The sequence below is a fragment of the Zosterops lateralis genome (assembly GCF_965231275.1).
Source record: "Zosterops lateralis genome assembly, chromosome: Z".
Taxonomy (NCBI): Eukaryota; Metazoa; Chordata; class Aves; order Passeriformes; family Zosteropidae; genus Zosterops; species Zosterops lateralis.
This window is the reverse complement of record NC_139800.1, coordinates 22,216,953-22,229,807: the sequence shown is the minus strand read 5'-3', so window position 1 is coordinate 22,229,807 and position 12,855 is coordinate 22,216,953. Positions and strand designations below refer to the sequence as shown.

At 42.5% G+C, this 12,855-nt stretch overlaps 1 protein-coding gene across 4 annotated transcripts in view; it reads right to left on the bottom strand.

The window, feature by feature from the left end:
• The window catches only part of FAM219A (family with sequence similarity 219 member A), a 91,542-nt gene that overhangs the window by 30,581 nt on the left and 48,106 nt on the right, over window positions 1–12,855 (bottom strand). For all 4 annotated transcript variants that reach the window (XM_083882961.1, XM_083882962.1, XM_083882963.1 and 1 more), the window contains exon 2: window positions 6,012–6,111. In XM_083882961.1, coding sequence (XP_083739087.1) covers window positions 6,012–6,111 — 100 coding nt within the window. The remainder of the gene's footprint in view (window positions 1–6,011; window positions 6,112–12,855) is intronic.

The window sequence follows — 12,855 nt, the reverse complement described above, 5'->3', positions numbered from 1 at the left end:
TAGTCCAAGGAGAGGAGGTGCTTACATCTAAGGTGACAGGCACCTTGGAGGGCTGAAGGCTGCACTGAGTGTCTCTGCCTCTCTCCCACATGTTCATCTGCAGACAGGCATGCAGGACATTTACTGCCAGCCTCCCAGTGTGGTGGATGTGCTGATGGAGATGCCCCTGCCACAATCCCTCATCCCACCTGTTGCTTGTTTTAAAGCACTGCAACCAATTTCCACATTACCCATTCTGTTTAAACACAAACTAATGTCCTGACTGCTAGGAAAGAGAGACACAGACTGTCTGTGTAGGGATTTCATACCAGAGAAGGGAAATTAAAAATGTAAAATAGAAAAGCAGATGGCATAAGCTTCATTAAAATAATATCTCATCTTCTGGGAATGCTAGGAGGATCTGTTGCCTTCCAATGGATGTGGTGCCCTGAAATTTACACTTGGGGATTATTCTGCTCCTCCCTTTCTCCTTATCATAACTCTCCTCTGTTTTCAAAAGGCTTGTGGTATGTGCACCATCTGGATATGGCTCCTAAAAAGGATGTGCTGGAGACATCTCCTAAGCACTAATGTACACCCAGCCCCCAACTTGTGCTGTCAGGAATCTCCTTATCAATGATCTCAAAAAAAGAAAGAAGCAAGGCTGAGCCTCGCAGCTCCGAACAGAAAGGCAAAGTGGGAGTGCTAGAAAAGTGACAAACACATAATTAATATGGATACAGTATCAATATAGGTTTAAAATTATGAACTATGTGAACTGAGAGATCTTATTTCCCTTTGGTGTGAGGTTCTTTATTTGATGTGGTCCTAGCATCAAGCACTCTTCTATTTATGAACCAAGTGCAACCTTTGGGAAGTCACTAGAAATACAAGACACCTGTGAAGTTTTTCCTGTACCTAACTGACTTCCCTCAAGCAAACATGTAGACAAATGTATTTATTTAGAGGGCAAGAAACAACCAAGGTAAAGACCACTCAGGCAGCGGGATAAATCTGCATGCATTATGTGCAGTTTTCACGCTCTTTCTGTCACAGCTCAATCACTGCAGTGTCTGGAAGCAAAAGTTGTATTCATGTTGAGTTGGTATTTAACTGAGCTCACTTGAACCAAGCTTCCAGCAAGCACATATGACAGACTTATACATGCATCTTTGCAAACTGAAAAATGACATTTATCAACCTTCCATCAGAACATTTGACATTTGAACAATTGATTCTGATTTAACAATGAAAAATGCCACTATCCATATGGAAAACCTGCAATAGGATTAAGCCTCTAGTTGCTATCATCCCCAACAATGACTCTGCCAGTTAAGCTATTAAACATTTATGTACCACCTCAACTTTTTCTAGTCTTAAATAGATTAAAACAATCCTGGCAAGTTTAATGCAGAAGGGACAAAAAGAAATCTAGTCAGAAGAGTGGGGGCCAGAGTTGGGAGATGCAGTGATTAAGCTTCTAGGAAATTGCAGAGGCTGTGCAGATTTTCAGAATAAGAGTAGCAGGAGCTGGTGTAGATTTAAGGCATGTTACATTGGCTACAGACAATACTGTTAGTCTCATTTTGCCTCAGACTACCTAGAGCTTATCTGGGTATGGCTAAGAGAAGAGAGCTGATCCAAGTGTCACTAGGTATGCGTTCACTTCACTAAAGAGGAACACTGTTTCCACAGAGATGTGTTGGAAAAGATTTCTCTCTAGAGACAAGACAGGAAGATGCTTGTTAGCCTTGCAGGGCAATTCCTTTTCACCAGGTAGGTTTCACCCACTATTATCTCCATAAGCGTATTCTGGTTAGCACCGAGTTCACTTGATGGAAGCATCAGCACCAGGGAAAGCGGGCCCTGGCAATGGTGGGCCTCTACTACAAAAATTGTTCAAACACTTCCAGTACCTCCCTTTGACTCTTGATGCTATTCAGCACAGGCTAAATGAAAGAGACTGTTTCCTGTGTGGAAAAGCAGTTCTGGCAGAAAGGCTAATCATTCTCCTCTATCTGATTCCTGGAAAAAAGCTGCTAAGTTCTGCAGAAGTGTGACTGTGGCCTATTTTCATGTATTGGTCCATTTCAATAGTTAGCAACCTGCCAATCAACTGATGTAGTGTCCTGGGGTGATTTTATGATGTTTGTATCCCAGTTGTCTGTTCTGTTTATGTAGGATATTGTGTTCTATACCTTTAAGGCTGGTTCTGAGAGCAAAGGGGGAGAAAGAGAAGTGCCAAGTTTGTTTTCAGAAACTGCTCTCACTCCTCCACATTCCGCTCCTGGACTGTGTTGTCTGCAGCACAGATAGACAATGGGACACAGATCTCTTGTGCTTTTAGTTAGTTTTAGCTAGTTGAAGCAGAGAAGTTCCCTGGATTGTTTTTTTCCCTTTTTCTTGGAACTGTTTAAACCCGTCCTGGACTGAAAACCCAGAGAGATGCCTGGAGCTCACACCTGTGGCCCTCTGGGGCCTGGGCCTCGGAATTTTCCAGTGCCGGAGGAACTGACAGGAGACTGAGTGAGCTGAACTGTACCCACAGCAAGGAGTTTCTCAATTTTGCCATCTCTCTTCAGCGCAGAGAGAGGTTTTATTGTTTCATATTATTTATTTTTATGCTTGTGGGCACTTTGTTAAACAAATAGTATTTTCCACTTTTCTCCAAGGAAATTCTTTCCTGGACCAGTTGGGGGAGGGGCCGTTTGGGTTTACTTTCCAGAAAGACCCCATTTGGAGGTTTTCTCCCAAATTTGCTGTAAACCAGGACAAATGCTTTTATTGTCATTCAACATGTGGCTTGAGAAAGTGGAAAAAAACTTGTACTGATTGCATTTTGGTTGTACTTACACTGTGTTGGGATAAAGCAGTCAGTAGCCATGTTTACTGCTCGAACGCATAATGTCTCTTGGTGTGGAGGCCTTCCCGTGTTTCTGTTCCCTAGGTTTTTTTGAGGTTTTAATACCTTTCTGGTCCCTAGGTTTATTTTCTTTTCTGGAAAGAGTTCCAGTATTGTCCCTAACATGTAGCTTTTACACTAGAGGGGCACGGATTGGAATAGCTATTGTGCTGGGCTCAGTGGTAATGATTTATAGGAAGTTCATAAAGCTACCGGAGTTTGTGCCAGGTATGTTTGGTTTATGGTTTTTTCGTCCTACCCTGTGTCCTAGTTCCAGCAGCACATTTTGGGGATTTATTAGTAACTGGACCCAGTTTGTTAAAGGAGGAGTAGGGGATGAAGCTTTTCAACCTTTCCTTTCCCTCTTCTCTTTTGAATGTTACATCACTTTTTGAGAATGTTCAGCTTCTCCTGAATGTTCCCAGCCTGGGAATTTTCATGTGAACAAATTCAGAACCCAGATAAGATGGAGAAATATCTGGAAGAGAACTGCTATGATGGCCCTAAGGAGAGTCACAAGAAACTCAGGGAAGAGATTAAAGAAGATCTTCTCCAAATCTCTGCAGTACAGTGTCCCTTACAGTACAGCTCAGAGGTTCTGGGACCAAACACAGACATCCCCCAGACAGAGAGAGAAGGTAGACTCCACCAACTAAGCTGTGGTCCTTCCTGTGAGATTGTGGAGAAAACAAGAGGAGATAGGATGGAAAATCTACTGCTGCTCTGGAGTAACAGGTGCTTGAATTGGAGACGCAGGATGAAACTGAAGTCTGCGAAGAGAGAGTAATAGTTCTAAGTTGGAGGAAGATTGAGAAGTTGCCTAGTTAGGGCTGGACTTCTCTTATGAGGCCATGGGCAAAGGACTAAAATATCCCTGTAACTTATGGAATGCTTTTTAGGGGGATGCTAAGTTCTAATCATAACTGTGGACTGATACACCTGTGATCCAATGGAGAATTTTGAACAGAGGAAGATAGAGCTAAAGAGATGCCCTCTGCCTCCAGAGAAAAGAAGATCTCCGTTTCTTGAGATGAAGATGATTTTGGAGACAGATGAAGAGAACATTCGTTTTATACTAGACGAGTCATCCTTAAACTGCACCCTAAATAAGCTAATAAGGGCCATGAGTGCAGCTAATAGGAAAGCTGCTACATGGGAGGACTCCATGGTTTGCAGCATTTCCCCAAGTGGCTGCAGATTCCTGACATGGAAGCTACCACAGAACTGTTTCTTGTGGTGATGTCTCCACAGGCTTTCTAAGAGAGACTCCTCTCCCTAAGAACTGACAAAAGACTGTTTTAAAGTGGTGAAACTGACTGAAAATCACAGATTTTGTCTCTTTAAGTTGTCAGTGGGAAAGTTGTATGGGGAAGGAGAAGTGTTTTGAAGGTTTCATTTAGATTCTCATTCTTTTCTTTTAGTGTTTGTTAATAAATCTATCTTTATACCTTTCAAGTTCAAGCCTGCTTTGCTTTTCTCTTAATCTATCTCACAGCAGAAAAAAAAAGATTATTTCAACAAACACTCAAACCACTACATGTAGTCATCTTCAGTTCATAAATTCCAGCTCACAGAATATTGAGTTTCTCCTGTCTTATTTTTCTCATTTCTATTATTCCACTTTTCATGTTTTTTTCCTCTATGACATTTCTGAGTCTTTATTGTACTTTTCCTTCCAAATATGCTCTACTAAATTTTCTTTGCTGACTCCTGGTTTTTATGTAAAAGTCATTAATGAACATATACATAAAATGACTGTTGGAGAAATCCATTAGTAATGTCCTTTCTTCTGACAGTTTCTCCTTCAACACTACCTGATATGTTTCAGCTTCCCAAGTTTCTCATTCTACCAGCTTTATTCAAAATACTGAGATTGGTGAAGGATCTGCCTCAAATTACTTTTCCATTTAATTTGCATTAATTCAACTTGTTTACCCTGAATCCAAAAGTATTTTCAATGATCTGATCTCCTAGAATGGTTTCATGACTTACCAAAGCCAAGTCTAAAAAAGTACCATTTCCTGTCACATTAGAGAATCTCAGAAAGATATTTTTATTGCCTAGAAAGTCAAGAATTTTGCAGACTTACCAATAATAGCATCAATTGCTCTCTAACCTGTTTCCTGGTGTTAAATTATCCAAAACAACTACGGCAGTAGTAATTATCTGTCTAGTAACATTAAAGAACTCTCTTGGCAGTGAAAAAGGATCCTGGTGGCATATGGCATACTGGCAGTAATAATCTTTTACCAAACTATGAATGGTGCTGTAATTAACACACACTGCTGCTCCCTGCCTTTTCCTGAAAAGCAGTCACTGGTTTTAGAGTATTCATGACTTGCATAACCATCCTCAATCAGCTTCAGCAGGATCCTCTCAACATCACTTGTTCTGATGTGAAGGACAGCCAAGGGACTCCTTCCTGCTCCTACTGGGAAATTTTCCACACTTAAGATTCCCATTTTTCAGCAAAAAAAGCACACTGTTCTTTGGCTTGCCTGTCAACAGGTTCTTGAAATTGTGTGGCTAAATAGCTGTTCAACTTTTGGAGGCAGGACAGACATGTGTGGATTGCTCTTGTAAGCATTAGCCTTGAAAGGAAGCAGTGTCTTGTGGTAACAGGATGATTCTGCTTCCAGAATTAAAAAAACCATATTGCTCAGAAATAGTATGAGTATTTGTGTGGGAATCTTTATAGACCTAAAAGTCCTCCATCTCACAGTAATGCAGCTCTATCTTTTTCTGGTAGTGTCTCAACTCTCTGATCCTTTCCCTTTTGCTGCAACTATTCTGTCTTCTCTTCTTTTTACAGTCCCTCCATATTATCTTCATTCTTTACCTGACCAAGCCTCAATCTCAGCTTAACAAAAAAACCCTGTAGGTTTAAAAGAACTATGCCTTGCTTTAAAGGCATTGCGTCCTCTCTTTACCACATCCATGGATACAGGGGCTTTACACATTTGTAGGTCAGTCCCCTGAAATCACAGTAGCAGAATCACCATGATAAAACTGCTCTGCGAGCTGTTTTAGCCTTGCTGGCATGCTCAGCCACATGCACGGAGATCTGCATATGATCCTGTCTTTCAGGCCTTGGATTCAGCCTTTTCACTCTCCATCAGCAAAGACTCACCTAATTTCACTTGAAGTGGGGATGGCTTATAGTTCATGGCTACAGTCTCTCCCTCTCTTGTATCACAATCTCTGTCCGAAATAGCTGCGGCTGTTGGATCCTGTTAAGAAAGAACAGAAACAAAACACAACGGTTTAGCTGATACCTCTGCAGCTTCTTCTCTCTCTCTGGCTATTACACAATTCCACCCCCTTCACATTCAGAGGGAGCAGAGAACATGCTAGTGTTTAGAATGCTGGAACCCAGGGGCAAAACACAGAATTTTGGAAGCACATTTACTGTGTTAAAAGTACCTCTGGAAATGCCAAATTTCAACAACAGGCTTCTATGATGGATGATACTGGGAATATAATGTGGATGGTGGGTCACTAGTTCAAATTCAGCCTGGCTGGCAGTAGTCCCGAATAATTTTCACGTGATGACTCCTTGAGGTGTTGTATGAAACATATTTATAGTTTCAAATGAATTCCAAGTGGACTACTCAGCCTTAAAGCTAAAAAGTTTGAGACCAAGACTGTGTGAAAGTCCAGCCTGGAAGGAATGAGAACTACATGGGTAGGAGAATTCAAATTCTGGTCCCTCTTGGGACCTATTTCATGGCTGACAGGAAAGTTTTGTCAGCACAGTGCCTTTCACTGTCGCTAAAATGTCCTCCCTGGAAAACCAATCTCCCCAAACACATTCTGCTCCTGCCTACTGGCAGACATGTATTCAACTCTAAGGTACAGCACATCAAAGGATTTAGGAGCAAAACAAACTACCGACTCAGACAGTTCTACTACTGATAAAAATAATTAAAGTCCTTTCACAGCAAACTGAAAACCTGTTGGAACTCTCTCCCTTAGCACCACATTGGAAATTAAAATTGGTTTTCAAACATGTTCTCACTCCCAAGTAGAAGACAGAAATTAAATTGAACATGCACATACATATATGTGTATGTAAATTTGGGTATATCTTAGGTAGAGCTGCATAGGTAAAGCAAACATTCAGCACTAGGTCTAATAGATGAATAAACAATCACTTGTAAGAAATGGAACAAGGCATCATAAATTAAATACAGGAATACTATTCCAAACTGGTGAATTGATATTGTCTCTGCCTCAGTTTCTGGAGTTTTTATTTTGTACACAATTTCCTGTAAAATGCAACCCAACATTTGGCACTGACACCGGCATGCAAAGCAGAGTCACTGAGCTTCAATGCAAGGTAACATCACTCTTCACCCTCAGGGAAAAAAAAAAAAAAAACAACAAACAAAACCACTGATTAAGCCGCTCTTCTGCCTGCCTTCTTCCTGCAGTGCACATTAGCTCTTTTTAATACACTGCACTTAGGAGAGATGTGATTTTTGAATTAGGATCTAGCTTGGTGGAAACTGGTTAAATAACATATGTAGGGTTATAACATTTTATGAAAATCCTGCTCCTTTGCACTACCCAGTAGACTTTGACAGTATTTAAAATGAATGGTGCTTACAAGACTTCACGTTCAAGGAGACAATGCAGAACAAAAGGCAATTTCTTGTGCTTTCTTTTAATGCAGTCACTGCTGTACTTTTCCTCTAATACAGCAGTGAGTGACTAGTTAAAAAGGTTAAGAGCAGGTTGCAAACCAAAAACCAGCCTACAGGAGAACATTTAGGCACAAATCATAGCTCAGTTCATGTGGTATCCTTGGAACATGAAGGTCCTGGTCTCAAACATTCCCAGGTGAAGGGAACAGATCAGAATCCAAGCTGCAGGAAAGAATCATCGTGGTGTGGCATCACCCTTCAGGGGAAGGGAGCACCCAAGATTTCTACATGGTTGTGGACAAAACGAAGGTTGAAAGTCAGAGGGTCTACAAAATCTTACAAAGTTCTGTTAGTAAATTGCACACTTGTCATGGAAATTGGTACATTAGTCTTTGGTCTCCTATAAGCACCCAGCAGTGGGTTTAGGATAAAGGAAGGAAGTGAAAGGGAAGTGAGAAGGAAAAAGAGATGAATTAAAGAGGGGAAGGAAGGAAGGAAGGAAGGAAGGAAGGAAGGAAGGAAGGAAGGAAGGAAGGAAGGAAGGAAGGAAGGAAGGAAGGAAGGAAGGAAGGAAGGAAGGAAGGAAGGAAGGAAGGAAGGAAGGAAGGAAGGAAGGAAGGAAGGAAGGAAGGAAGGAAGGAAGGAAGGAAGGAAGGAAGGAAGGAAGGAAGGAAGGAAGGAAGGAAGGAAGGAAGGAAGGAAGGAAGGAAGGAAGGAAGGAAGGAAGGAAGAAAAAGATCAGCAGTCCTAGCCCCATCACTGGTGCAGCTGATGGGGTGTGCAGGGTCCTGGGGTACAGACACACACCTGCGTTTTGTGGGAGTACCTTTTTATAGATGTGTTTCCCTGCACTGGAGGTAAATTTCTCCCTTTCTGTGTAATTTAGTTACTGTGGAAATGGGTTGGGGGCTTCAGGGTATCTGGTGGTCTCCATATCCCCCTAAGCCCATGCCTGCTTCTTGACCTCATTCCTACACTTGTGCTGTGTTGTGTTGTGCTTATCTCCAGGAGCCAGGGCAAGGATGTCTGTCCCAGGAAAGTGCTGCTCTGCCTCCATGTGGTCCCTTCTCCAGCCACATTCTGTTCATTCTCCCAGTGTGTTATTGCTAACAATCCTTGGCTGCTGGTACCCACAATCCTTGGTTGGATTCAAAGCCACCCACCTATGAGTGTTTGAGATATACACATGAGCTCCCTTATCTTCAGGCTTCTACAGATGGGAATAGCTAGATAACACAAACAACATGTCTGTCTGTCGGATGCGCTAGAATCTCTCCAAGAGGGGTGTCCAAATGGTGCTAAGTGGCACCATTTGAGTCCAGGCTTCCTGGATGAGTATCTTTTCTCTGCCAATCTGGGAAAAGGCAGGATGCAGTAATTGCTAAGGAACATGACTTGAAGACTTGCATGCTTCCTAGTTGCTACTGAACACAATAAGCAAGTCCTTGGAGCCCCAATCTGCTGGCTGCAGGAAGGCATGGGAGTAGACATATTATGGGAACTGACATGGTGTGATGACCACATACTGTCTCCTGTGCTGGTGCAGTCCAGCAGAGAGTCCACTGAGCTCAAAGCCAGAAGGCCACAGGGCAGAGAAGGGGTCTGGCCATGCCTGGACTAGCCCAGGTTCCCACTGTTAAAATCATGTTAAAACTCTAAATCCAAACCAGCCCTTATGTTTTGCGGCAAACTGATGTGCTGACAGCAGCTTTTCCTTTGCAGGTAACCTGACTGTGACATGAGACATCCATTTACATCAACAGAGGGAGGGGAGAAATGTTCTGAGGTGGCTTTGAACATTTGAACTCTGAGCCTAGACCAGTGGACTCAGCTGGAGAAATCTCAAAAATGGGCTCTAGACCAAACATACAGAAAAAGCTTCCTAGGCCTCCAGAGAAAACAAAGATGACTTTCAAAGAGTTATTATTTCCATTCTGACTAAGACATTAATCTTAAAAGGACATAAATCTGTCCACTGTCTAGAGAGGAGGCCTGGCAGGTGATAGAGCTTCTGACACTGCAGGTGGGAATGATGCAGCCCTAGGAATTCTTCCTAAAGGTTTGGCATGATGCTTTTCAGCACCAGCAGCACATTACAACTGCACAAGAGATGCACAGCTTGCACAGAGGGATCACAAACGCCATGACTCTGGATGCATGCACAGGCCAGGCCCACTCCTCCCAGAGAGTAAAATGGATCTGAGAGGAAACCGAGCTGGGCTTGGGACAGTGTCCCCAGTGTCAGTAGGTATCTATCACTGGGCCAGGAGTGGCAAGACACTCATCCTGGGCCAGGAGTGGCAAGATCATATTTCCCATCCATCACTGCACAGACATTCTGCAGCAACTCACAGGACTCCATAGTAACAATGCCCACTGTGAAAACAGCAGCATTCCCACGCCAGCTCGGCTGGAGCTGTCTCTGCACAAACACACTCTCCTTCTGTGCATACTGAATGGATACAGTTCTCTCTCTACAGCTCAACTGCCCAGAGAAATGTTTACTTGACTGATTAGCTTTTTGCTTGTGAATGCCTGAGCACACTGAGATTCAACACAGGCTTTTGCAATTGGAATTTACTTGGCAATTTTTTTTCTTTTTCACAAGTCTCCCTAGACCAATACATTCAGCTCTGCCTCCAACATCAAAATCTCAGCTACATGGTGTGACTGGTCCCAGGACAGATGATGCTATTTCTTTTTGCTCATTGGGGACAACGCAATGCTCCCAAACAAAAGGCAAGTGCTGAGAAGTGCCTGCAGGGGCTGTAGATGGCTGAAAGTATTTAATATATTTAAGGGATTTTTTTTGTTCCTGAGGTTTCTGTATGTCTTCATTCCTAAGGAAAATATATATTCAATCAGGGCACTGCATGAACATTTGGTTGGGGCCAGAGTTTAATCAAAGTTTTCTCCCCACATGCTCACAGCTTAATTGGGCATGCACAATCACGACATTTGAATGGTAGGGAGTTTTCTTACTAGATTGTTTGTTTCTATAGGCTTGACACAAAGGATCTTGAAAACTGCCCTCCTGCTAGGAGCAGCCATGTCCCACAGTGTGTGTACCATGTGCCATTTCTGAACATCAGAAATTAGTTCCAGTGAACCTTTGTGGAGCTAGGGTGCTGTGAATCATCAGTATGCAGAAGCACAGAGAGAAGGTGAAAACACTTTAAAATGAAATCTGAGGTTTAAGGAAGATGGCATGCTTAGCTTTTTATTTTTTCTCTTTTAAATCACTTTCCATTTTGCAGTACTTAAGAAAGTATCAGCACAATAGCCTTTTACTCTTATCATCTACTCCTCCCAATAACCCACACTGACTACAGTGTGGGAGGAATAGCCCCAAATGATGAAGCCGGGTGGTTGGTACAAACTCACCCTGGTAGCATCTGGGAAAACACAGCTTTCTTTGCCCCACTTTCCACTCTGCAAATCCTCAGGGACCCCAGTGCATACAGAAGCGAATGGGCACACAAAATTTGTTTGGTCTTCAGCTACACCTCAAAAACATATGTGTAACTTGAGAAGCCTCTATCTGCCCCTCCTTCCCATCCTCAAAATCAGCCATATCTACAGCTTTTATGAAAATGTTCTCCATTTTGCTGTCTGTGGGAAATTCTATGATCCCCAATGCAGCTCTGCTGCTTTTTTTGGATAAAAGCAGAGGGGCACAGTTACCTTTATCCCTTCATCTCAAGCAAAGACGCAGTGCACAGGGCTTGACCATCACTTCTCTCCATAGTTCATAGGCTTCTATCTTACCATCATCAATTGTATTAGTAGGAGCCAACTGATCAAGATCATCATCCAGCTAATTTGTCTCTCTCTACAGTACCCATCAATGATGTACTTGCTGTCTTCCGTCCTACTTAAAAGATCCTGGAAGCCTCACCACCAATACATGTGTGACAGCTTACAGCAAGTGCTTGCAGCTCAGCAGACATCTGCTGGACCCGCCCATATGGACTGCATACTGCACACAAATGCTAACACGAAAGGACAAGTCCAAATGTTTTGTTTCTTTCCTACATCAAACATTGAGTCTGGAAGAACGGATAGATGTTCTGTGGATGAGGGACTGACTTAGTGAGCAGAAAAATGAGTAAGAAACCACATACCCTGAATACAGGGTGTACGTTTGGGTCAACGAGAAATTTCTATGATTCCCATATTGTCATTCAGACTTTTGGGCTAGAACATTGTGCTGCTAATAAGTATTTATACCTTCTTCCCTGGGGAACTGAAAGTCCTGTGCTGTTGGCAGACTCCCTCTGCCTCAAGCTATACCATGTCAGGTATTCCTGAGAAATCTGGCTATAGAAAGCTTCTGGGGAGGGGACTCTGATGTGCACAGGTAGGTATGTAAAATCTCACACTGTTTTGGACAGCAGACCTCTGTAGCCTCTACATATCACTACAATATAGACATAAAGTATCTATGAACATAAAGTGCCAAAAACACCCACCAGGAACAAAACCAATGGGAACCAAGATGTGCATAGTTTGATGTCTATGTAAGAAACAGCATAAAGGAAAAGCTCAAATTTACAGGGGATCAGATTTATATGGGATGAATCCAAACCCAACATATAGATAAACAATAGTCTGTATAATGGCACGTTTAGCAAGAAAAAGGAAAAGTGTCACAGGACAATGTACAGCAGGAATGGAACCAGAAAGCCTCACAAAAGACTCTCTCATGATTTCGTCCACAGGCTTCAGCTTAAGGACTTTTGGACCCCATTTTTTCAAGGGAGATGGAATCCCCTCATCAGTCCTGTGGATAAAAGCTAGAAGCTACAACCGTCCCAGAACACTAGTAGAATGGGGTTGCTCAGAGAAGAAAGGAGAAGACTAAGGAAGTATATTATAGCAGTCTTCTGTTACAGAAAGGGCTGCCAGAGAGAAAAAGATGAGTATTTTTTCTCAAGTTTCTGATCACGAGAACAAGAAATTATTATCTTAAATTGCAGCAGGATTACAAGGAAGTAACATAAAAAATGCAGAGGTAAGGCTAAGGAGATCTACATTTGCCTGATGAAGTTGCGGCATTGTTGTTGCAAACCCAGGTTAGAAACTGATGTCACACAGAAAGTGTGTGACAACAGAGCTGATGTGGTTTTCAGGCAGATTTGGTGCAAACTGTGAAGATCTCTGGTCTTTTTAGGTGCCTTTCCCCCATCTGCCTCAACAGGAAAAGAACTTGTTTCTAGGCCAGACTTACTTAGAACACCAATCTATCCTGGAAGAGATGCTCTCCAAATTCCCCTACCCATGAACCACAGCTGATCTCCACTTTCTCTCTGGGAGAGCTGAAGATAA